This window comes from Schistocerca cancellata, chromosome 5 (genome assembly GCF_023864275.1).
Source record: "Schistocerca cancellata isolate TAMUIC-IGC-003103 chromosome 5, iqSchCanc2.1, whole genome shotgun sequence".
In the NCBI taxonomy this organism is placed as follows: Eukaryota; Metazoa; Arthropoda; class Insecta; order Orthoptera; family Acrididae; genus Schistocerca; species Schistocerca cancellata.
Genome location: NC_064630.1, coordinates 771,299,217 through 771,325,940, shown reverse-complemented (window position 1 = coordinate 771,325,940; position 26,724 = coordinate 771,299,217). Strand labels below are relative to the sequence as shown.

General features: G+C 37.2%; 1 protein-coding gene across 3 annotated transcripts in view; it reads right to left on the bottom strand.

Moving 5' to 3' along the window:
• Positions 1-432: 432 nt before the first annotated feature.
• LOC126187420 (palmitoyltransferase ZDHHC3) overlaps positions 433-26,724 on the bottom strand; it is an 89,207-nt gene continuing 62,915 nt past the window's right edge. For all 3 annotated transcript variants that reach the window (XM_049928491.1, XM_049928492.1, XM_049928493.1), the window contains exons 4-7: positions 13,413-13,549; positions 12,862-12,946; positions 10,661-10,873; positions 433-3,544 (exon numbers count right to left, since the gene is read on the bottom strand). In XM_049928491.1, the coding sequence (XP_049784448.1) occupies positions 3,386-3,544; positions 10,661-10,873; positions 12,862-12,946; positions 13,413-13,549 (594 nt within the window). In that variant the 3' untranslated portion in view covers positions 433-3,385. The remainder of the gene's footprint in view (positions 3,545-10,660; positions 10,874-12,861; positions 12,947-13,412; positions 13,550-26,724) is intronic.

Here is a 26,724-nt window from a genome sequence, read left to right as displayed (position 1 = left end):
ATAAAAGCTAGCAATGGATAAACAATAGCAGAGAACTGTAGTAACATTTAGAAAAATTAGGGAGGACAAAGTGAAAGGAGTAAATGAGGTTGCTGTTTGAGGCAAAACAATGAAAACTTTGAAAAGAGACTCCCATCTTCACTGCAAGAGAACAGTACACACAGAGCAAGTGACAAGTGGAGAGCTCTCAAACACAAACTGTTATAGACAAGTAAGAATTATCAATAAAGATTGTTTATCTTTATCCAAAAATCTTTTAACAAGTGTACAATTATATGCCAATGAAACAGTAATTATTGAGGTGATGGAATCTAGAACAAATCAGATAGAATTAACAGCTTTCCCTCTTTGGGCCTTTTTTTTTTGGGGGGGGGGGTAGTTTTGTGTGGTTCAGTGAGTAGGTGTGTCTGACTATCAGTCCAAAGTTCCAAAGTTCCAAGGTTCAATCCCCAGTCAGTGCAATGAGTTTCACAACTTGTTTGTTAGCACAAAAAATTAGGAGCTGCACCATAGTTCAGAGAGCAGTTAAACTGTAGGCCCCCCTACAACTAGGTGGTTGAGTCAGTTCAAAGAGTGAAGGAAGGCAAGGGCATATGCCTGCAACAGGGCCATGCCTGGTACAGCATCACTGAGGACAGCTTTTATCATTTTTGAGGAGAGGAGAGTGGAATTTGGGAGGGGGGGCAGGAGTCAGAGTAACACAAGGAAGAGTTTGTAAGGTCTTGTTGACAAATAAAATATAATAAATCTCAGAGCTGGTCCTCACAATCAACAGTAAAACTCAGATGTCTTTAGTAAATGAAATTAGTTAAAAAGGTTTAAAAGCATTAGTATAGCAAAATATGTGAAGTGATATATGTGTATTCATCATTTTTACTACTTAGACAAAGCCATTCTATGAAATCTTCCAAAATACATATCAGTTTAATTTTACTGTCCCATGGTCACAGAAAATACTATACTCTAACAATACATAAGTGCATGATGCCGGTGGCATTATTCAAAGAAATCAGTGAAGAACTGCAGCCCAAATGTTTTCATTTTGGGTGTTGAAAAGAGCAGAAGAAAAAAGAAAATACATAGAAAACATTAAAACACAAGATGAGTAGTTCAAAACCAAAATGTTGAAAGAAATATTAAATATGAAGTAGAGTGAATGCTGCACAAGCAATTAACAGATTTTGGTATGTCCTCCTTACAACTTTCTTTTACATCTAGCATTCTAGTCTGATCCTTTTCTGACTGGCATATTATTCTCGTAACAACTATTTCACTTTCCACACATTTCCTTGTTTTCTCTTTAGATTCCAAAGAGAGATAGTTCTGAAATATCACACATTTTTGCTTAGCTATCTATGACAACCTTCTTACTAATATCTTTCAAGTAAAATAAATACATATGTAATCATACTCATTCCTGAGATTTGCATTTTTCATTTTGTTTTAAGGAATGTTTGAAAGCTCATAGCTTTATAATCACAAAATATATTACAGAAAGCAGGTACTTATTGCATAAACACACACTAACTATACACCATTAAACATAACATCACACTGGCAGTACTGAGAAAGAAGAGGATACTGGAAAGTATGGAATGTTAAAATTTTGGGGAATGGCATGAATACTTTCTGTCTCCTGTGAGAACCACACACCAATGCCCTCAAGTATATATTTTTTTTCTTAATATCTTGTCATCCTCAACATATGATGGCTATCAAATCCACAGTGCAATAATTTTTTCTTAATATCTTGTCACCCTCAACATATGATGGCTATCAAATCCACAGTGAAATATCTTAGGACATTTATTACGCAACTGAAAATTATGGTGAAACCTCAATTGAATAATTAATATTACAACATATTTGAAACAAAGATGTGAAATGTATGTGTACAGTCAAAAATAATACTTTTATACTGTATCAAAAGAACTGACATTTGTTGGCAATATTTATTCAACATATAATATAAAACAAATAAAACAGATGAGGAAATCACAGTACTGACAATGGTCATGCCATTTACCAATTTTCTTTGTTGGATACAAAAAGCATTGCTATTTAACAGAATTAGTATATACAACTGTACAAAAATAGGAAATACATATTATACACTGTTTAGAGAATCATGCTGTCAGTAGGTAATACTATTGATGTGTACTAAACCATTTAATGCCATCTTCACAATGACAGCAATAAAGACTATGTCTTCTTTGTATACAATTATAACAAATGATAAAAAATATATGGCTAAGGAATTCAATAAACTGTGATGGTTTTATGAAAGAGTACATTTTGTTTTGCGAGGAGTGCTTACATACATTAAGCCAGTTTTGAGAAATATATGGCCACTACAGGAACATGTCACGGTAGTCCAAACCATTTCTTAGCAAACATGGCAAATCCAACAAACTGATGATATGAAATAAGTATTTACCATAAAATTGATTTGTACCGCACTGGGACAGGAATGTCATGATAGAGAACATAATATAATAAATAATGTAGGAACTAGACAAACAGAAGTTGGTTTTTGACTCTTTTTGTATTCTGTCTTATTTCACTGTTTGCAGTCTGATTGTAATTTAGCCCGCACACTGTGTGTAAATACGTGATAGTATAGCATGCTGAAATCACTCAAATTCTGCAGAAGTCAATTTCATGATATGGATCACTGTACACTGGGTTATCCAAAAATGATTACAAGTAACATTCACTTAGTTACTTTCGACTTGTGGATCAAAAAAATTTATAGGGCAAACTCTGATGTACCATTTGCACATAACTGATATTTTGTCAGCTTAAACATAGCTATCTAACATGGTTAGACCTCTTTTCTATCAACTATATTTCATAGTTTAATCTGGGATAGTTATTTTTCACTTTTTTAATTACAATCGTAGGTGCTCCCAGTGCACAAGACATATAGAAATTATTATACTCTGCACAGTCAAAATGACAGATGCTATGATACACATTCAATAGGCAGAAGAGGACTGAGATGAGCAGGCTAGTATGACCAAAGTTACATACTGACATTAGGTATTCAATACCAGCGGCAATGAGAACGAGTGTACAAATGTGACCTTAGCACCAAAACAGTAATGTTATCAAAAAGTCACTGTGAAATGAAAGTACATTATTTTTCAGTGAGAACAACAACCACAGTTTTATGTCACTCCTTATAATAATCTTGCTCAATAGGCAAGATGGAAAAAAAAAACACTGAGCCTTCACAGCAGGTAAACTACAGATGTCTGGAAAAGCTCATAAAAAATTTTGCAATGAATTCTTAATATAAACTTTCAGCCATGTGTGTGTACAGATTAAAATGTAAAAGTCATTAGTTGCTTAAAATACAAGGTAACCTCACTGACTTTGGGCTTCAGACTGAATATAGATAGCTCTCGACTTTCGATTTAGAAGGTGGCCTTGTAAATGGAGAGAACCAGGCGAGTGAAAATCGTCCAAAGACTGCCTGTATGCTCTTCCACCGGGACTTCTTCACCCATCGTGCCTCTTCCTTTTTCAGTTGCTCAATTCCCTGAAAGAACAAACATGTATTTTGAGACTCCATTAATTTGCTCAATTTTTTCAAGGCCAGATTTCATCACAATTTATGCACAAATGTTGATATGTGCATTGTATCTCAGGCTTGCTTGGAATATTATGTGACAAAATAGCAGATTTCAAGAAGGAGCAGCAAAATGAATTTCTCCAGAACCTGTTCATGTATCTGAATGTATAATGAAGAGATAGACCCAGCCCCCTCCACACATTTGCAAACACATGTGCATTGTTCTCTGGGTTAAAAACATATTTTGCAATTGCACTGATTTGCACCAAAATACAGAATGATTCAGACTCAGATATTTCCTGAACCTTTTGTAGTCCTGTCTTCCTCAGTTGCATATAATATTACGGTACATTGACAATTTTTACTTATGGACCATCTGACAGCAACTGAATAAAACACAATTTTAGTGCCATACGCGTTTCGCCTTTATTTTCTGCAAGGCATCATCAGTGGCAGGTTGCGTGGACAATTTCTTACATATTACGCTCCTATTGCATTTTTGGTGTTGTTCTTCTTCTTATGAATGCCAATTTGCGGTTTTTTTCCACATTCCACAGCACTATGAACTGAACGCTTGTTTCAATGCAATGTTTTGGTTTCTGTTGCCGACTGTCAAAAATGATCAATAACCGTAGATGACAGCTATGATCTGTAACAAAGTAGTTGTAAATTGTTCTTATATATTTTGTTTCTCTGTATAGAAAGTTTCTATTACAGAATGTGTGAAGCTTCCTGTGAAACAGCTAATGAAAATGATAAGACACCTAAGGTCCTGCAAGGTGAGTTCATCACTGCGCGTTAACAGATAACAAATAAACTTACTCATTGTGGAACCTCAAAGCTGCTGTCACTGGTTTCAATCGCACTTGTGTGTAAAGGAGGACTGACAACATCCCTCACTTCTATACTGAACTAGTACCCTCCTTGTTATTCTGATTCAGGTATAGGCATCACATGACAGAGAACTTTTTAAAAAATTGTCTACCACACTTAGCGAGAAATTACTGACAGTCATGAACAAAAGTAGTGGAACAAGAAGCTTGGAACACATTTTCATTTTATAGCACCCCAGTCACATTAATATCTACTCCTGTATTCTGGACTTTGCAGAGCAATCTTCTGCTTCCAGTTTTGCAGACATGGAAAGAATCATTGACAGGTTTATCCTCTATTTGAAATGTTCCATGTTATGGTTCACACAACCAAACACTTTTGTCAAAACAAAGAATACATTCATGAGCCTAAAAATGGAGAAATATTCTGCAATTCCTGTTCACTACTTTTGAGGGACAAACAGTGAATCTGATAAATTACTTCAGGCTACTAACTTCACTAAAACGTGGACGAGGCTAATCTGGAAAGTAATGTTACAAGACTTTTTTGAAGTAGAAAAAAATAATTTATTTTAATAAAATTTACAAGCACTGTAGTACAAGTCTTGCATTATTTTTCCACATAATCACCATTTAGCTCAAAATATTTTGTCATCTGTGGGACAAGTTTCTTGATTCCCGTCTCATAGCCATGTCCCGCCACCTTTTTCAGCCAATTCTTCACTTTGCTTTTCACCTCATCATCGTCGTCGTTATCAGAAAGTGTTTTAGACGAAGGTGTTCCTCCAATTTAGTGAACAGATGATAGTAACTACGTGTGAGATCAAGGCTGTGAGAAGAGTGGCTCAAAACTCCCGACCAAACAAAGTCAACAACTCTTGTGCTGCATGAGCGGTGTGTGGATGTGCTTTGTCATGAAGGAGACAGACTCCCACTGCCAGCATCGCACGACATTTGTTTTATTACGGCTCTGCGAAGTTTCCTCGTGGTCTCACAATATCTTGCAGCATTTATTCTTGCACCTCTTTCCAAAAAATCAGCAAGTAGAAGCCCTTTTCTGTCCCAAAACATTGACAGCATGATTTTCCTCGCTGTTTTTTGAGTTTTGAACGTTTTGGCTGAAGGAGAATGAATATGGCGCTATTGCATTGATTGTCGTTTGCTCTCCAGAGTATGGTGATAATCCTAAGTTTCATACCCTGTCACTATAGAGCTGAGAAAAGCCTCACCTACAGTCAAGAAATTTGCGAGCAGAACTTTCGTGTGCTTTAGTAAGCATATTGGGCATCCATCTCGCACACAATTTGCGATAATTTAGTCAATCAGTTATGATTTCATGAAATGTTTGGACAAAATGCATGCAGGTCAACAATTGTCAAACAGCAATCAGGGAGATGATGTTCTTTAATTTTTAGTACCACATCATCAGTGACAACAGATAGCCTTCCGCTTCTGTCTTCATTTTAAATTTCCGTCCTTCTAAAATTGAAATTCTAGACCCATTTCATCACATGCTGCCTCTCCATAAAATGAAACAATTTTGTAATGAACCGCAGCACCATTTGTGCCCTTAGCACTTAGATAGCGAATTACACTGTGCAATTTGCACTTGGCAGGAGCCGGAATGAGAACGCTCATTTCTAACAGTCACCACAACACTAATCAATGAGCTAATGATTGCTGGGAATACTCATTCCTTCCGTTGGCTTCCCGCTACATGGTAGTGGTACAAATTTCCCCCCACAGACAATCCATGCTAAAGCTACATGTCTTGTAACCTTAGTTTCCAGATAACCCTCATAAAATAAAGTACAGTAATGATATCACCCATGATACTCCTTGCTGGTACAACATTCCTCTCATCATCTGCGACTGCTCCTTCACGCCAACATGACTGACATATACAGGGTGATTATAATTACAGTTCCAGACTTTAAAACACTGCAAAGTGAACTACTGCTCAGAATGACAACAAACTTGAACAGAATTTTATCAAAGAAAGGGGAAACATTACGGAAACAAAAGCATTTAAGAAAAATTTTCTCTCTAGATGTGTCTTTAACAATCAGAAGAGCAAAATAAAAGACACTGGGAAAACAGCTGCTCAGTTCACATCTGAGATGCTCGACATGACTCTCTCAATGGAAGATCATACACTGCTGGTAAAGCTCTTTTACAAGAATAGTGACTGAGTTGTCAATAGCTCTACACAAGTTCCAGACACAAGAGGTTATGAAAAAAGGCATTGGTCCAATGTCCATCAAGAATCCGGAGAAAATGATTATGAAATTAAAAAAAGACAGGTTCTTTTGAAGTGCACTGTGGCTGATGGATGACAACAATTGATACAACATCAGCAGAAGATGTGGCCACAGCATTACAAGAGGGGTCGAACTGTGGTGTGCAAATGTGGAGTGCATGAGGAATTCCCCAAATTTTCAACATACCGGTAAGCATGGTGCATAAAGTTCCACGAAACAGCCTGCATTACTATCCATACACAATTACCCATGTACAGGAGTTGCTTCATGCAGACCTTCCAGTAAGACAAACATTTACTCTGGAATTTCTTGTTCACATGGAAATGGACAAGGAATGGCCGTGGAATATTCTATGGACAGACAAAACCCATTTCCATCTCCAGAGACAAGTCAATACAAAGAATAGCAGAATATGGGCAACAGAAAATCCACTCACACATCAACCAGTACCACTTCATTCCGCAAAGGTAACTGTTTGAAGGCATCTTTTATCACAGGATCATATTTTTTCGAGGAGATGGGTCCTACGGGTCCTGTTACCTATACTGTCACTGATAAATGCTATGAGAGCCTTTAATGCACCACTTCTTTCAACCCTTCAACAGTGTGGATTTGTGGGTAGGATTATATTTATGCAAGATAGCACTCCTCCACATATCACACAGCCAATGAAGCAGCTGCTGCAGAGGTACTTTGGAAATACTAGAATTTACAGCCGTCATTTCCCTACAGCCTGATCATCCAGATTAGCTGACTGTAATCTGAAAGACTTCTGACTGTAGGGCTGTGTGAAAGATGCTGTGCTGAATGCTCCAATTGCAAACATAGGTGCATTGAAGGCACGAATTGCACAACGCATTCTCGAAGTGACTTCTGAGACACTCTGATCTGTTATGGAAAATGATGTTTCTCAGTTTCAACTTGTGGCAGAGAACGGTGGACAGTATACTGAACATGTCTTGTGCCAGTCTCACAACAATTAAAAACTGATGTTTCCCATCCAATGAGGTACAACCTTGCTGTGGGGGATGGTATTAGCTAACTAACAGTGTCATTAATGTTGAATGCCAAACCTGTGTAGTCATGTACATTGCATGTATGGTAGGTTTAATGTGCAACTCACACCACAGCTGTCGTATTGCAATTCATCTGTCATTTGTAACTGAACCCATTTATGTTATGATGCTTATAGTGACATCTATTGGGACAATTTTTGCTGCCCCGCCACACAAATGTTTCCTGCTTCTTTGATGACATTCCATTCCAATTTGACGCTATTCTGAGCAGTGATACTTTATACAGCATTTTGGAACTGGAACATTAATTATAATTACCCTTTACCTCTCAACCTCCCAGGCGCACAGCTATAGTTGGGAGTCGATGTGTTTTTGTTACAATATTCTGCTGCAGAATCCTTACAACAAGGACTGATGACTGCTGCTGCACTTGAGTAAATGACCATCACTAGATAGGAGAATTTCCAGAACATATTCAATCAGAATCATTTTCTGATGGTGTAGTTTGTATCCAAGATTTTCAATGTGTTGCAATCCGATGGAAAGTTTCCAAAGGTCATACAACAAGGCAGGTTTACCAGAGAGAAAATACAAATTGTGACTCCCTTTCTCCATATACACCCTTTGCATCTACCTTGCACCAAGAATTATACTGACTACTCTTAGACACTTTGTATTCCTTTCTTCTCTATACCCATCACTACCACTACCACTAATACCACCACCACCACCACCACCACCACCACCACTTTATAACTACTTCTGTCCATCATCTATGGGAACCAAGCATCACACACTTCCTTAGTTCACTGGATGGTAAAATGCTATTCCTTTTAGTTTATCCTGGAGTTAGCAATTATTCTATTTCTGCAGCTAGATGTCATTTATGTTCATATATCAGAATATTAACATAATATGAATGAGAAAGTCACGCATGCCATTTGTCATGTAGATTCATTGGACACATTTTAATGGTTTGTGTGTCATGATTTGGTGTTGTAGCTGGGATGTTTGTCTGTCCAAAAAGGTGCAGAAACTGCCCGAAAGCCACATTGATGCCCCTCCATATACCAGATCAATACCAGATCTGATATGAGCATGGTTCACATAACTGTATCTCAAACCCAAGATATGATAGCAATTTTTTAATATAGAGGCATGCAGAAACTGGTGTGGGGTAATTTGTGGGCAAAGTCTGGTGGTCTAGCTACTGGTTTTATCAGTTTCTTAGGATTGCAGATTGCAAAATAACAGTTGCATATGATGGATAGGGTAGCAGCTGTCAACATGCATGTATTACTGCCTGCTAGAGCAGCTTCTGGTTTCGTTTCCCTTGATACACAGTGATGTATAGCTTGCCAAAGAAGTCACATGCTCCACATTTCAGACCTATACTTCCTACGTAATATAGGTTAGCTCTTAATGGGCTAAAGCAGTCGACTGCAAGAAGCAGTTCTAAGTACATCTGTTGGAATATCATATTTACAGCTTATCAATGCCACCACACTACATCACCAGTACCAAAAGCCCTAATGAGGCTTTTGCCTATGGTACTTGCTTTGCAGTATCAGGTAACTTACACTGAGCCTACTGCGAGTCCAATAGCAAGCAATATCACGTTCTGTTATAGTACAGCTTGTCTCATTCCACATTCTCGAATATTTTCCTTCATGATGGGATCTATATGTAAAGTACAGTTATATGGCATGAATGGCTGGGAGACCCCAAGGGGCAGGTTCAGCCTATTAATTGCAATGGTTTCTCCCAATCATTAGCATCCACAGCCACGTTTCTGTTGTGAAGTATGAGAGCTGTGTACATAAGTGTACCTGTTAAATATTGATGAATGTAATGGAGTGTGTATAGTGTAGTGTCATGTTCATGTTGGATGATGATGATGATGATGATGATGATGATGAAAGAAGGGCCAATAAAATAAGTCTTTGGTTTGCCTCTCCACAAAATTTTCTATGTGTTCTTTCTAATTTAAGTTGTTCGTAATTGTAATTCCTTGGTATTTAGTTGAATTAAAAGGCTTTAGATTTGACTGATTTATTGTGTCACCAAAGTTTAACGGATTCCTTTTAGCATTCATAAGGATCATCTCACACTTTTCGTTATTTAGGGTCAAATGTCAAATTTTGCACCATACAGATATCTTTTCTAGATTGTTTTGCAATTTGTTTTGATTTTCTGATGACTTTCCTAGTGGATAAACGACAGCATCATCTGCAAACAACCTTATATGGCTGCTCACTTCTGTTTTACTCGATGACTTTTCATCAGTTGCTATAAAGTGTGACCTCTCTGACAGGAACTCGTGAATCCACTTGCATAGTTGAGAGGATATGCCAAAGCACACATTTTACTGCAGGTCGCTTGTGTGGTAGTGTCAAAAGCCTTCTGGAAATCTAGAAATACAGAATCAATTTGAAACCCCTTGTCAATAGCACACAAAACTTCGTGTGTGTAAAGGGCAACTAGGTGTGTTTCACAATAACGATGTTTTCTAAATCCGTATTGACTGTGTGTCAATATACCATTCTCTTCAATGTAATTCATACTGTTCAAGCACAATATATGTTTCAAAATCCTGCTACATGTTATTATTATTAAAGTAAGAAGCTCATCTGTGTCACTATTACTTGCTCTAAACGACAAGTGTCAAAATACTGTTGCTTGCATCAGTCATGATTTACAGATAATTAAAACAGTACCAAACAGAAAAAAATATGTTCAACAGAAGAGAGGTAGTTCTCTTCTCAAAAAACATACAGCTGCTTTTGAATGAAGAACACTTTTAAAACACTTTGACTGTTTCTTTACCAGGACATAAGGAAGTGAAGTATTAAAAACACACACACACACACACACACACACATACACACACACACACACACACCTCTCTGCAAAATAGCAGCAAAATAATTATTTCAGTCTTTGCAAAAGAAAATAGCCATAAAATGAATGTACCGTTTCATCATTCCAGATGGCCTGCAACTGTGTTCCCAACATCACAGCAGTAAATATGGCAAACAGAAGAGCTTCAAAGACCAGGAAGAGCAGCAGAACTACAGTGGCAGGAGGCGAGTAAGTAGAACAGTCCTTCCACTCATGGCGAACACATATGATGAACTGGTTGATTGACAGGAACAGTGCATGCACCGATATTGCTGCAATGTAAAACTGTTAAACAAAAGAAAAATAGATGAAAAACGAATTAAAATAAAAGGCAATACAATGCAACCTTGTTGTAATGTACCCACAAAACATCAGTTATTTATCTAATTGTGTCACTTGCTTATCCTGCTTCAATAATTTGAGCTATCGAAGGCTGAATCTTTCTCAGTAATTTTTGCTTACCTTTTGCAGTGAAGATTTTGCCTGTGGATTACCAGTGAATACATAAGTAGTCAGATTTTGGGGCTACATACACAAGTTAAAGCCTTTTGACTCACTCATTCTCGATCAGGGTCTCTCCCTTGTGTTGCCGCCTTCTCTGTACCTACCTGAGTACAAGTGCTGGGTGCCAACACAGAAAACAAAGACTAGAGCACAAAGGTATGCAGATCTAAAAATGCAGTTTCTGAGGAGACCTAAAGGATGTATGAAGGAAGACAATTTTAGAAATGAAAAATAAAACAGAAATTAAATGTAGGAGCAGTAGACCCTGGATTCAGATGATTATAGCATGTCATGAGGATAGAGATTAACAGGCTTCCAAAGAAAGCTTTGTGCTATGCAACTTGAGGGGAAGAAAAGAAACAACAAATATGGGTAGACCAAGGAGGAGAAGAAAAGAAAAGCTCTGATAATGGAACAGTCGGTAGACTAAACCTTGAAGTAAAAAGAGGAATAACAATAATTTTATCTACTTCAGTTATTCCTTTCTACATCAATATAACATTCAAATTATTCCCAGTAGAATTCAGAATAAATTATTCCCAGTAAAAAAACACTCTCATGCACCTTACTTTGAAAGTTTACAATGACTTGTCAACATTCATTCTGGATATATAAATCCATCAAGAGGCACAAGTGTTAGTGCACAGAGTGAGGTTCACCTGTATGGATGAAGCAGCCACAATTTCCAGTGTTTGTTCCAACCAATCACACATCTACACTGCCCCATACTCCCCTCTTTTTTCTTCAGTCTTCTGTTATCCTGAATTTTCATTATCATACTTTATTACTTTTACTCATTTCCCATCGGAAATACACCTTTCAACAAAGGCTGAACGTGAGTAATACAGAATAGAAGGTAAGTAGAATGGCAGAAACACAGTAATTTCAGCTTCATCAATAACTACATGCACACACAATAATAAATTTAATTATAAACTTGTACTTGCTGGTCCCTGTGAGGACAACACACACTGTGGGAACAACACACCAAGGTTTCAATATTTTCCTATAACAACTTAACATTACCCTTCATCAGGCAGCTTATACACTTAGAATTTATTATAAAAACAATGGTAATACATGTTAATAAAATTTTGTCCATAGCTTAACAAAACTTAAGCAGTGAAACTGATTCGCTTTAATTCAAACAAGGTGGGGAAGGACTCATCATTATTAATAAACAGAAGTTAATGAAATAGAGAGAAGAAAAAGGAAATTTCTAAGGGAAATCCAGGGCCCAAAAAAGGGAACAGTAGATGAGTTTACATTTCACATGAGAGCAAACAAGGAATTATATGGAAGGCTTGAAAAAATCCCAGTCAATGGAGAAATGAAGGTTGGCTCCCTACAGCTGCATTAAAAGAATGAAACCAGAAAGGACTGGAAATGAGGTACTGACTTACCAATAGAACAAAAAGATTCAAACCCCACGATTTAAAGAAAGAAATTAGGCTCTATGGTGGTGTGCAACCATTAAAGAAGATACAGGAAAGAAAGAGAGAGAGAGAGAGAGAGAGAGAGAGAGAGAGAGAGAGAGAGAGAGACAAACTACTAGGCATGGTGGATCAGCATAACAAGAAAGTGAGAACAAAGAATATTCCCGTGACAAGAGCAAGGGGTCAGAGGATGAAGAAATATTAGTGAAAAGAATTGTGTTAGTACATTGGATAGGTAGATAAAACAATCAAATAAACCAATAAAATTAAAAACAACAATCTTCCTGTCATAGAAAACTGAGATAACTGGAATGAATGGCATTGCTAACTTACCGTAAACAACACAAAATACTTTTGATTGTTTTCACCAACACAGTTATTGACCCATGGACAATGGTGATCCATCTTCCTAATACATCTGTAACAGCATGGATGATACTAAACTAGTCAAATCAATACATTTACTCCATTGCAGAAAATGAAGGTAAGTAGATAAAAGTCTAGACAATGATACTCTTTCATTCAGTGCTGTTACAATTTACTGATTAAAAAACTGGAAGTTCCAAATGCATTTTCAATACTGGACCAACTGATCTAATTTAACAGTGCCATGTGTCAACAAAGACACTTTTCTAATGTACTGCAGACACAATTTTTATTTTAATTAACATGGCTGACTTACAAGAAAGTAATAACACAAAAGAATATTCTTATGAGGAAGAGCAACGAGTCAGAGAATGAAGAAATACTAGTGAAAAGAATTGTTTAATTATAGTGGATAGGCAGATGGAATAATCAAATAAATGAATAAGATTAAAATCAACAGTGTTTTTGTTGAGCAAAACTATATGAGAAGCAGTCTGAGAATATTAGTGTCAACTAACCTTTGGCAAACAGAGCAATGATGTGCTCTTTCTGGTTTGATGCTACAGCACTTGGGGCACTTGAATATGACCTGACCTTCTCGAAAACCCATTTGCTGGATCATCTCTTTTGTGGCATTTCCTTTTGGAACTGCACCCTGAAGTAAGTTTCAAGTTTCATTACAATATGCATTTCTCACATTTTAATCATATTTAAAAATAAAATAAAATTTCCTGGAAAGCATATTTTTAATGAAAGAGAAGCACCAATGAAATATTATTATTCTTGTTATTATTATAGACTGCAAAATCCCTAAAAGAGTGCACAGTCCCAGTTGCCTATCTAACAGCTTCCAGGACAACAAAAAATTATTTTTAGTATTTCATATAATTGTTGACCACATTTAAAAATTTGAAATGCTGTTGTAAGAGACTCATTAAAAACTATAATCTTATGTTAAAGGTTAACACAGTACTGGCATGTTGTATGTGTCTTGAGGCAGCATTACCCACAGCATGCAAACTATCTAGACTTTATTCATCCAATTTATGAGAATGAGGGGACCTAGTGACTTCCAGTGAACTTTACACATAAGTTCAAACCTTTTAAAAACCTTTGCTTGCCAATGCCCCACACAAAATTATGAAAGGAAAAAAAATGTTTATTGTTTATTACATTTTCACATTCTTGCAGTAAAACTTCAGAATCACAGAAAAATATTTTAGTTAATTACTTCCTTACTACTGAATCTATTAGCAACACATTTTGCAGACAGAATCCACACAGACCACTGAATTTACCTGCAAAGTTATACGATTGTACAACACACAGTTCAGGAGATATGTCATCAAAATCCTTGGGATGCATCAAAACCTATCTTTTTCTTAAAACGGGGCACAATTTATGATACCTGGACTATACTTATCCACTGTTTGGTAGTGAGAATACTTAGTGACTTCCAACAAACCCTAAACATAATTCTGAATGTTTTCCAAAATTTTTCATTACTCTATGGGTGACTAATCCAAAACTAATAAAACCAACTATTGAAGTTTTTTGTCTTCAACAGCAAAGATTTTACATGCTTAAAACCAAATATTTAACAAACAAACTCATTTGCAAAGTAATTAGATATTTGAATCTGTTTTATACATGGGAAAATTTTGGAAATTTGTGGTAAGTTCCTATAGCACCAAACTATTGAGGTCATCAGCCCCTAGTCTTACACACTACTTAATCTAACTTTAACTTACACTAAGAACAACACACACACACACACACACACACACACACACACACACACACACACACACACAGATGCCCAAGGGAGGACTCGAACCTCCGACAGGGGGACCTGCCCGAACCGTGGCAAGGGGCCTCATACTGCAAGGCTATAATGGGAGTTTGATTCTTTAAAGAACCTTATTCTTTAGTCCATCTATTGTAGGCAGCTCAAGAAGGGTGCCTGTAAGGGTGAAAGGGAAAACAGCCCTTCCCCTACATCTGCATCTACATCTACATAGGCACTCCGCAATCCACCACGTGGCGTTGGCAGAGGGTAACTCATACCGCTACTAGTCATTTCCTTTCCTGTTCCACTCGCAAATAGAGCATGGGAAAAATGACTATCTACATGCCTACCTATGAGCCCTAATTTCTCGTATCTAATCTTCATGGCCCTTATGCACAATGTATGTTGGAGGCAGTAGAATTGTTTTGCAGTTAGGTTCAGATGCCAATTCTCTAAATTTCCTCAATACTATTCCTCAAAAAGAATGTCACCTTTCCTCCAGAGATTCCCATTTCAGTTCCTAAAATATATCTGTAACACTTGCGTGCTGTTTGAACCTACCAGTCAAAAATCTAGCAGGCTGCTGCTGAATTGCTTCAATGTCCTCCTTTAATCTGACCTGGAACGCATCCCAAACACTTAAGCAGTACTCAAGAATAGATTGAACTAATGTCCTATAGGAGGTCTCCTTTACAGATGACCCCCACACTCTCAGAATCCTCACAATAAACCAAAGCTGACCATTTGCCCTCCCTACCACAATCCTCACATGGTCGTTTCACTTCACATCACTTTACAATGTTACGCCCAGATATTTAAACAACATGACTGTGTCAAGCAGGACACTACCAACATTATTGCTATGGGATTGTTTTTTCTTACTCATCCAAATTAATTTACATTTTTCTACATTTAGAGCCAGCTGCCATTCAGTACACCCTCATTCTCTTCCGCACCATGGCTGCCTGTGGTTTTTGTTACTGGCCTTCCAAAAAGTGTTACTGCACTAGTAGGCTGCACTGTCAGCCTTACTGTGCAATATTTCATTGGTTGCTGTTTGTTCTCCAATTTTCTCAATCTAGACTGTAAATACATACTGTTGTCGTGGTGTCAGTTCATCCAAGTAGCACCATAAAAAAGCGATTCCTACTGAACAGATGTCTATTGCTAACACTGTTTTGTGCCAAAAGTGCATTCCATTCACACAGCTGTCACCTACACAGCTCATTAATGTTCAACAATGGAGTTCTTGCCGCAACTTTGCTATGGTATTACAGGATTTTAAATTTCGGTGCGTAAGTGCTGAAACAAAATATGCCACTTGACTGAAGGCTTTTGACTTTTGCCAATTTCTACCATCCGAGGACTGGGGTGAGATTCAAAAGTGGAGGAAGCAATCACAAAAAGTAGTGGGAATATGTAATTTACTTGGCCCTTCAGTCAACATATTTGCTGCTTCCAAGCTTCAGTCAGAATGATGTGCTGTTTAAATAAAAAAAGAATTCAATAATAATCTTTCTGTGGCTATTTCATAAAATTATGGCTGTTGTTAGTTGTCATGCTTACACACAATTATAGTTTTTCCTCTAAGCTGAACCCTCATGTAACCAATCATAAACTCTGCCGTAGGTTACATTGTTGACAGAATGCAACACAGCTGCTAAACTCAACTCCAACAATATACTAAAAAGCAAAGAAATAGAAAGTAAAGTTATAATAAAACCTCAATTTCCAGAAATGGATATTTTTCTTAACTATTAATTCAATTTGCTTTTTCATTCTTAATTATGCACAAGTAATCATTTATGAGGAGCACATAAAATCTGCTTTTTATTATACTTTATTCTAAATCCAAATGTACAATACCTGCCATAAATAATAAGGCATATATTTTGTCTTACTTTAAACAATTTGTAATTTATTTACTACAATAATGCATAATTTTTATTAAACCTACTTACAAAAACTATAAAAATTGCTAAATCTGTCCAGTAAAAAAGGAGAAACATAGTTTCACAAGATTTCAATTCAGATAGCTATGAGTGATGGCCTCTAGAATTAATGATGATGGTTTGACCTCTACAGTAATGTCCCTAACAAGAATATGAGGTATTCTGTGTTCTGTCATGTAATGCGCAATACTTGCGAATAAATTTCCGGTAATCATTAATTAATACTGCTGACCTGGTATGTTTGAACTGGGAAGTCAGAATAACTGCATATGTCTTTGTTAATGTAGATTCATCTCCTGAAACTTCTTCCATGCTGGAACCTGGAAAGGTCTCTCAGAGATCTTAATCCTTCAATAAACAATGCCGGGTCTGTCTCCATTAATATCAATCTATTGACCAGTTTGCCACAACATTTGGACACAATACCATATGTTATGATAAATGAGCTGTATCAATACATGAACTCAATAAAATTTCTTCTGACTATAACTAACGTTCATTCTCCTCTCTTGAATGACAGCTGTGAATGACCTCCAAGACTCTCCACATATTGGTGCAAAATCCTCCTCCCATGGAGAGTGCCCTATCTTCAAGGCACGGTCTGGCAAAATGGAATATACTGCTCAAACAGCAGGTAACACAAAGCACAGTAACATTCGTATGGTCATTCCTGCTTGCAGACCCATCCAACTCCACATTAGATACACAAAAAGAACACAAACTTCCAAACAGCATGATGTGCTAAAGCATTACTTAAACAAAACTTTTATGGTGGTGATCATATTCATCAATTCATGCTGTGCAACACATCACTTCATCAAAGTTACATGTTACACTACAAATAGCAGGACACAGTGCAACAGGAACTGATAATTTTTTTATGAATCGATCTGTCTTTTATGAAAAAGTTGTGAGCGCCATAACAAATGGTTTATCTGACCATGCTGGTCAAATTGCAGCTATGAAACAACCCCATCAATTATGTTTAATTAAGAAAAGACAATGAATTTTTCACATAATTGAAAATGCTGACTGTTAGACTATTCAGAGAGAATTCACAGGATGGAAATGGGAAGAAATTTATCGAGAACACACACTAAATGAGAAATTTAATTCTTTCCTAAAAATATTCTCACAACATTATTAATTCAGTTTTCCTTTACAATCAACCAGAGACATTTACAGTGTACACTAAGAAAAAGGGTGGTTAACATGTGGGATCAAATTATCTCGTGTCAGGAGAGGAGAGCATTATTTAATGCAAAGAACCAGCTCTAACGAATACTTTAAAGTGCACTATGAGCAGTACTGCACAATTCTTCAGCATGTCATCAAAATCCTTGTCCTGTAAAAAAAAAAAAAAAAAAAAAAAAAAAAACATCAAAATTTCAATAACCAAGAAAGGACATTCTGGAGCATTACTAGGCATGAAATGAAGAAAATCAGCAAGGCAAATGGTACTGAACTCCCAGAGGTTGTAGCAGCGAGGCAGATGACATAAAATTGAAAAAATGAAATCATCCCTCAAAATAGGAGCCAATAAACCTACTTCAGTGGGTAATGCATACTCCACTGTCAGACATCAGTTTTGCTAATTCACCTGCTTGAGAGGGCACAAAAAGCATTATGTCAATAAAAAGTAGCAACTCTTCTGGTTATACGGGATCTCACCCAAAGTATTAAAATCTTTTGCTGACTTGGTTGTATCAGCCCTGAGTTACCTTTGTAATAAGTCAATGAGCGCAGGAGCGTTTCCTCAAAGAGAGAAGTGTGCACTAGTAATGCCAACATACAAGAACCAAGACAAGCAGCTGACCTGTGATTATAGAGACATCTCCCTCCTTCCTTTGTTCTCAAAATTTTTTGAGAAAGTCTTGCTGAGAATAACCTTTCAACAGCAGCTAAATTTGGCTTTTGAAAAGACTTCTCTGCTGAGAACGCAAGATACTATCATGACTAAGCTAAATCAAGTCCAAACCCGAAGGAAGGATTGTCAATGAAGTTCAACACATAGTACTAATAGCATGTTTATTACTGACACCAGTGAACAGCCTGAGCAGAATTGAGCTGGACATGGAATGCTACTATTTATACAAACATAGAATATTCCAGAATACACAAATATGAGGTATTTTGAGGCTCTTCCTGAAATGATAAATTATAAATAACAAATAACTGCTTGTGTCTCGCATTGACAGACCCTCGCATTCTGGTTGTGTTGTTACATCCTCTTCACTAAGATTAAGCTTGAAGGCAGAACCTCTTGTCAAAAATTTGTGATCATTGAGTGAGTCTTCAGTTTCCTAGAATCTCCCATTGTCAATATGCACCTGTAGATTGTAGCAGGGCTTCATACAGAGGCAGGGGCGCTGACTTGTAAAAAAATTGGAGGGGCCCATACTGGGGGTCTTGCCCCAGAAAATTTTCTAAATTTTAGATGAAAAATAGTGAGTTTTTAAGTTTTTTAAGCATTTTAGTGTCATATGATCAACATTAGAAACCTGAAAACTGGACTTTCAATAACTCGGCGCTCCAGGAAACTCAACAAGCCTGACACATTTTTTGGCTTTGAAAAAAGAAACAAAACATAAGCACACACGGTAAGCTAATTTAATTTACAGCAATAATCATGCTTATAGACTACTACAGAGCAGTGAATATATAGCTCTGTAAAGACTGAAATTATATTTAAATAAATCCTAAACTATCATTAAAAGAATAAAACATAAAATATTGCTGTTGCACAGTTATAGCACTTTGATTAATGAGTGAAATAGCCAATTTAAGTTTACTTTGAATAAGGCTCAGGGTTTATTAAATAAAAACAATATCTCAAAGTTAGAGCTTTAATACAGTATACCTAATACTTTCAGTCAAAAAGTAAGTGAATAGCAGGTTTTAATTGGGTCTTACACCCTAAAAATATTTACGTATTTGAAAATAACTAATACAGTAATATAATAATACAGTACTAAACTAGTACTACTATTTTGAAACTGAAAATTTAACATTATTTATGTATTTAATTCTCTATTTTATAAAGATTTTTAATATTGCTCTAAATGCCACTATTAGGGCTACAGTGTCTTTAGACAGATGCAAATGTCGATTGTCTGACTGGATTACTGAATATGAAGTTGTTGATAACTGGTCGGATATCCAATTCAGCCAAAACATCTCAGTGGGTATGAAGAGCAGCCAAGTTGTTCAATCGCTTCTGTCCCACTGGTGATTGGAGATATGACTTCAGACGTCTAAGGACGCTAAATGACCATTCTGCTGTTGCTGTCGTGATTGGAACTACTCAGAGAAACTTAACACACTTCACTGCTTCACATAACATTTCTCCAACTGCAGGCTCTTGTGTAATGTATGTTCTTACATCACGAATGTTTTATAAGACCAGTTGTTTTTTATTAGTGATTACGGCTAACATATTCAGGAATAAGCACAGACTGTCAATGACTCACGTCATTTTTGGAAAACTTAGATGATTTTTCCAAATTTGTTTCACCTCTGTTTACTAAAAGCAAGCACTCTTGCTCAACTGCAATGACCTGTGCGAGTCCAGTTGAAGCAAACCGCTCAGTAATGCAGGATTGCACCATTTCACAAACTTCAATGTAAATACTTTGTAGTATTCCTTTGGGGTTTTGAAAGTGTGTGGTGACTGGTTTCATTGTTTTCATACTTCTTTGGTATACTTCAATTCCGAGGAAGCGAAGGATCATCAACTTGTGAAGGTTTTTCTTTTAAACACTATTCCCAAAAGTGTTCAAAACTATCACGCCTTCCGTTCACTACACAAATCAAGCCCTCAGATATTTTTTCCAGATCAGTCACACTTAGATGAGGACATCGAATTTTTTCATTGACATCCTCTACTGGGTTCACTGCATGGCAATAAAGATGTAAAAGGAAATAAGTCTTGAATTGTAACATTGACTCACATTTGTAATCTGCCTCTGTTTTGTCCTCTTCAGAAAATGTTTAAAACAACTCTAGAAGTTCTTCAAAGTTTTTCAAAATTCTCAAGATACTAGAAGCTCGCATAGTCGATTGAGTCGGGCAAAGGGGGCATAGAACAGCTTGGTCATTGACACTCTCACATTGTATGCTTCTGAAAAGTCCCATCCTTTTGTTGGATACCCTTACGGTGTTTATTAAGTCCTTGGCTAAAGCCATAATATCCCTCATAGGCGTAAGATGGCGGAGACTGTCAACAACTGCCAAGTCTGAATTGTGAGCAGTGCAGTGCACATAACATGCTTTTGGTTGTATATCCAAAACTAACTTTTTTAGTCCTTTAAACTTACCTCTCATATTCAAGGCACCATCATAGCACTGTCATCTTAAGTTATCCATTGACAAATCAAGACGAGCAAAAATGTCTTGTAAAATACTAAACAGAGTTTGTGATTCAGTGTTGGGGGTCTTGTTTAAGCCAATAATCCTTCATTGATGACTAAGGAACCATTGAGAGTACAAATACAAAATTATACTTGTTCGAGAAAAATGTTCAGTCTTCTTGATTGAAGTCAATACCTTTCTCAACACAGACTTCCTAGTAGATCAATGATCTCGCTTTGAATATCGTGGTATGTCCACTTATACCCCAACTCAGGTATGTCATTCTTTCGGAGTTCCAACAACTGAAAAAAATTTGAGTTTACATCTTCGTGCCCTCTAATTGCTAGTCCTTGCCAGCATAGAAATTGCATGGTAGTAAAAATTTATCTCAAGAGCTTAACAGCCTTTCTGCATATTACTATCTAACTGTTCATTCAATTGGGAGGCCACACTTCTTTTTGCGTGAACATATTTTCATGAAGACGGAATTTTTCCAAAGCCTTTTCCCAATTAGTAAACCCTACTGAAGTAGATGCATCTTCCTTTCTTTTTTGAAGAAAATTGTAATAGATTTTTAGCATCTGCCTCTTTGCAGGTTTTGCAAAAAACGTTTTTGGTAGATGCTTCACATTCTAGCCACGTATATCAACCAAGACTTCTGAAATGATCTTCCCTTACCGGATTGTCCAGGTTTCGGCTGTGAATGGTTCTCACCTGAAGACGACGAAGCAATTGAAGACACAATAATTGTTGGAGATTGACTTGCAGTATCATCAACTTCCACGTGCATCTTTTTGGTAACAAATTTATCCATGCAAACTTAATTCACAATACACTAAGAGACTAAAGTAAACATATAAAATAGTCCACTAGACACCAGCAGCATAGGAGGAGAAGGAGCAATGGCTTATTTAAAAGTACTGTAGCTGTTTTTCTCCCAACATACATATATAAATTAACAGAAGTAACTCTCATTATTATCAGTTTGAGTAGATTAGCACTAGTCATGGTTTGTTGTTAGTGTACTTTACTGAAACGAGCAGCAGCTGTTGTTTCTGCCTTTTGATGCATGTGTAATTTGACTCATTCCACACCCCTCAATGATCCCCTTCATGATGAGAGTGATGAAACAAGATATGTGAATGAATGAAAGAATTAATGAATAACATACACCTTTTCATCTCCCACTGAGCTGCACAGAGTTTCTGAATGGGTTTGGCATTTAGTGCCCATGTCTCACTGTTGTTAATCAAAGCAGTTAACACACCATGACTGTAGATTTTCAACAACTGATTCAGAATACAATCTGAGCAGCCATCTTTGATAGTTTGCAGATTTACTGTCTAGTAAAGTCATAATAAGATCAAAACTATTTGCAAATGATTTACACAAGATAACTGAGCGGTATAAGAATTGCTAAAAGTGGCACTTGGCTCTGAGCAATAAAAAGTGTGAGATACTTTACTACAGTTCTAAAAAAACTGCCATTCAATTTTGGTTTCACATTGAATCACACAAATTTAAAGGCTGTTAATTCAAATAAAGACCTATGTATCACAATTATGAATAACTTAAATTGAAATCATCACATGAGAAATGATGTGGGGAAGGCAAACCAAAGACTATGTTTTATTGGCAGAGTACTTAAAAAGAGACTAATCTACTAAAGAAACTGTCTACACTATGCTAGCCCATCCTCTTGTGAAATACTGTTGTGTGGTATGGGATCCTTGCCAGATAGGACTGATGGAGAACATTGAAAAAGTTCAAAGAAATTATTGCTAGACTTTTTCACTGCAGTGAGATCTTTTCACAAAACTAAAATAACCAACTTTCTCTTTTGAATGCTAAAACATTTTGTTGATTCCCATCTACATGGGGAGAAATGATCATAACATAAGAGAAATCAGAGCTCACATGGAAGATTTAAGTGTTCACTTTTCCCCACATCCTGTTTGAGAGGGAAACAGTTGCAAATAGGCTGAAAGTGGTTCGACCAATGCTCTGCCAAATACTTAAGTCTGAATTGCATAGTAATCATGTGGATGTAGAAGCCATTTCAATCTCAAGTTTGTATCTTTCCCTGTACATTTGCATTCTTCAGATGCTGTAAATACAGAAATCCATCTGATTCTGTGACTTCATACTTGATTTGTACAATTTTATTTTTCTTGTGTTGATTATTCAACATCTTAGGCTTATTACAATGATTTCAGGCCTAGTACCAAATTTACTCTGTTAAGTTCTTTCACCAGTATTGTTATTATTATATTAGCTTGTAAATACTGCCATGAGCTGAGCTGCTTGTACTGTGGTGTATTGGTCAGCGTTGCTGACTGACATGCTGCATGTAGTCAGTTCAAAGCTGACCACCAAAAAATATTTAATATTTATGATTCCTGGAATGTTCCTGAAATTTCTTATGTATGCAATGTTTGTGTGTTCTGGAATACTTGATGCTCATCATACAGGAAGTACCACCATTCATCCAGGAAGCAGTTCTGTTCTGGCTGTATGTCAGTGCCTGTAATTAAAGTGCTTTCAGTGCTAAGTGTTGTACTTCACGGACAACCCCCAGCTTTCAGATTTGGAAATGATTGAGGTTTAGATGTGACACTGTTTGATGGAGACACCAAGTACTGCAAAACATCTACATCACCACGGCTACAAGTAGGCAATGTAAAGGCCTTGCCTGCTAGGACAGGTACTGGTATACAAGCAATACATCATTCCAAATTCATGAGAGCATTGGACTCCAAGCCAGCAGTAAGTCAGCTGTAGATTAGACATCCATGAGTTGTTTCTAGAGACGCTGATCAGGGCTTACCAAAATGTCTGAAGGGGTGTAACTGATTCACCAAATATAGCAGATGAGATGACATAATGTTCCTGGCAAATGTGTACATTTACTTGGACAGCACAACCCAGTGATGGTTCAAGAACAACAAAGAGCAGCGCGACAGCTGGGACAAATTTGAGACCTAAATGAAGGTAAAATTTGGTGTCAATCGACAGCAAATCTGCTTAGCAGAAGTCTAATTAAAAAACAGGGTCCAACACCACGGAGAAACAACACAGTCATACATATAAAATGTTTTACCCCTTCGCAACTCTGTGAATCCAAATATGACAATACCTGACAAAATAACACATTTGATGAAAAGAGCTGCTGAAGACATATACCAAGCTCTTCTGGTAAAGGATGTCACAATAACAGAAGAATTTATTAAGTGGTGCCAGTGCATCGAGGAAACGCAACAATAAAGAGTTGGACGAGCCTATGGCATTTATTGAAGCCTGTCAGCGTTTGCATCTCTCACATGCCAAGTTATAAGAGAAGAGAGATAGCCAGAACTGTCAGACCATGTACACAAGAGAGAGCAGTCATGAATATCAGTCTCATACGTCATGAGGTAATTGAGAATGTTGAACAAGAGATGTATCAATCTTGTACACAAGATAGAGCAGTCATGAATATCAGTCTCATACGTCATGAGGTAATTGAGAATGTTGAACAAGAGATGTATCAATCTTTAGCACCAATGGGAAAACTATGCATGGCAACCATTTATGGAGGTGAGGCCACCACAGATGAAAATCTTCCATGGATGACCATTAACAAGACGACAGGAAATCTCATTGATGTTATCATTAATGGTCAATCTGTCTGGGCACTAAATGACTCAGGGATTTATTTTTCTTTAATGTTGAATACTTATCATCGACAGCTAAAGAAGGCTGTGTCGCCTGATACAAAAACGATTGATCTGAAGATTGCAAATGGGAAATAGGTCCTGCTGACAGAAATTTGTATTGCAAGAATAAACTATCAATGATAGAACACAGCACTTAAAATTTGTCATTTTAACTAAATGTAGTCAAAATGTTATTCACTAATAGGACTTCTTGCAGGCATCACAAGCAGTCATACAAGTATACTGTGGAAGATCAGAGCTCCAGATTCACAAAATTATCCTTGCAAGCACACATAACGAAGACTGCTCCTGGAGGTTGTTTGTTGATGAAGACGTTGCTCTGCCACTGTCATCAATGAGGTGAGTTCTAGCCATCAATCAAGGTGCTCAGTTAAACTGTAAAGCTTTTATCATGTGCAAAAAGATACTTAGGCTCACAATGAAATCTACATTCCAGCACTGATCGTAAGCATTTTAGGTGGTCAAGGAGAACTTCGGCGAATCCACTGTCATGAGCAGCCTCAGCTCATCCATAAAAGTATGTGCATAGAGACAGACAAACCGGTCCAGGAAGGGCAGCTTAGTGTCATCAACAAAGAGTCGTGCTCTGATATCACTACAGACAATGTAGGGAAGGAAGCTATTATTGACCTCCCAAAGGATCTGGCCTGACCAAGGAACAACGTTGGCGAGTGTTAGCCATTCTGTGCCAATTTTTGGGTGCATTAAAATGTGGTCTGGGGAGAAGATAGATCATTTTGCCTATTATAAAACACCATATCAACACTGGAGATCACCCACCAATTAGCCAGGGCTGATATAGGATGTTGCTGCGTGAACAGTAGATAATCTTGGAGGAAGTGGGGAAGGTGATGCAAGACAACATCACTGAACCTCCATGAACAAAATCACAAACAACATCACACCACACTGATGGTACCCTAGACTGCTTGAAAGAAGCAAGGTATTACTCAACTATGGACATGTAGACAGGCCACTGGCCAATCGAGGATGATGAGGACAACTGGGGAAAGACTGCCTTCATCACTCCTGACAACCTCAGGACTTCAGAATTATGCTAGTTGGACTGTGTACTGCTCCAGGCATCTTTGGATGTATGATGGCCTACCTGCTTCAACAACTGCAACAGGCCATGTCCCTTTGCTAACTGGATGCTATTTTTTCGAAGACATTTGAAGGTCATCTAGACTACCTGACAAGTGTGTTGACATGTGTTCAGACTGCATGCCTCCACCTGAATCTGAAAACTTGCCTTTTCAATGCCATAGAAACAAAAATCTTGGGGCAAGTAATGAATGGCAATTGAGTTCATCCTGATCTAAGAGAAAAAAAGAGCAGTCACAGGTTTTCAGACTCCTGGCACATTCATTATGTGAGTAGTTTTCTCAGAATGTGCTTATACTACCGATGATTCATAATGGACTTTAGCACCAAAGCATGTCCCTTGCAAGAACTACTGCAGGAAGATGTCAAATTTTCCTGGAACGAGGTGCAAGAAAGATCTTTCCTTGTGATTAAGGAGATACTAACATATTCTCCAGTCCTAACAATGTACGATGGAAATGACAATACTGAACTTTACACTGTTGCTAGCAGTCATGAGATAGGTGCAGATCTAGTACAAATTTAGGAATGTGCTGAAAAGGCGATAGCTTATGCTTATGGAGTTCCTTGTAAAAGTTCCAGCTGTCAACAAGTTCTGGCCACATTTATTTCTCATATCATTCACTATTGTGATGGACCATCATTCTCTATGCTGGTTGACTAGTCTGATGGATGCATAGGTCAATTGGTGAGATGAGCACTGAGGCTTCTTCAGGAGTACAATGTTACGGTGGTGTATAAATGCACATGCCAACACAAGGACGCTGAATGCCTTTCAAGGAGTCATTTGGCACAACATAGCAGTGTAGATGAAACCTCAGTAATTGCTACACTGAATGACATTGCTGATGAACAGGGCAAAGATCCAGCACTGCTGAAAACCTAAGAAGCCTTGAAGGATGAGGAATTGACCAATGAA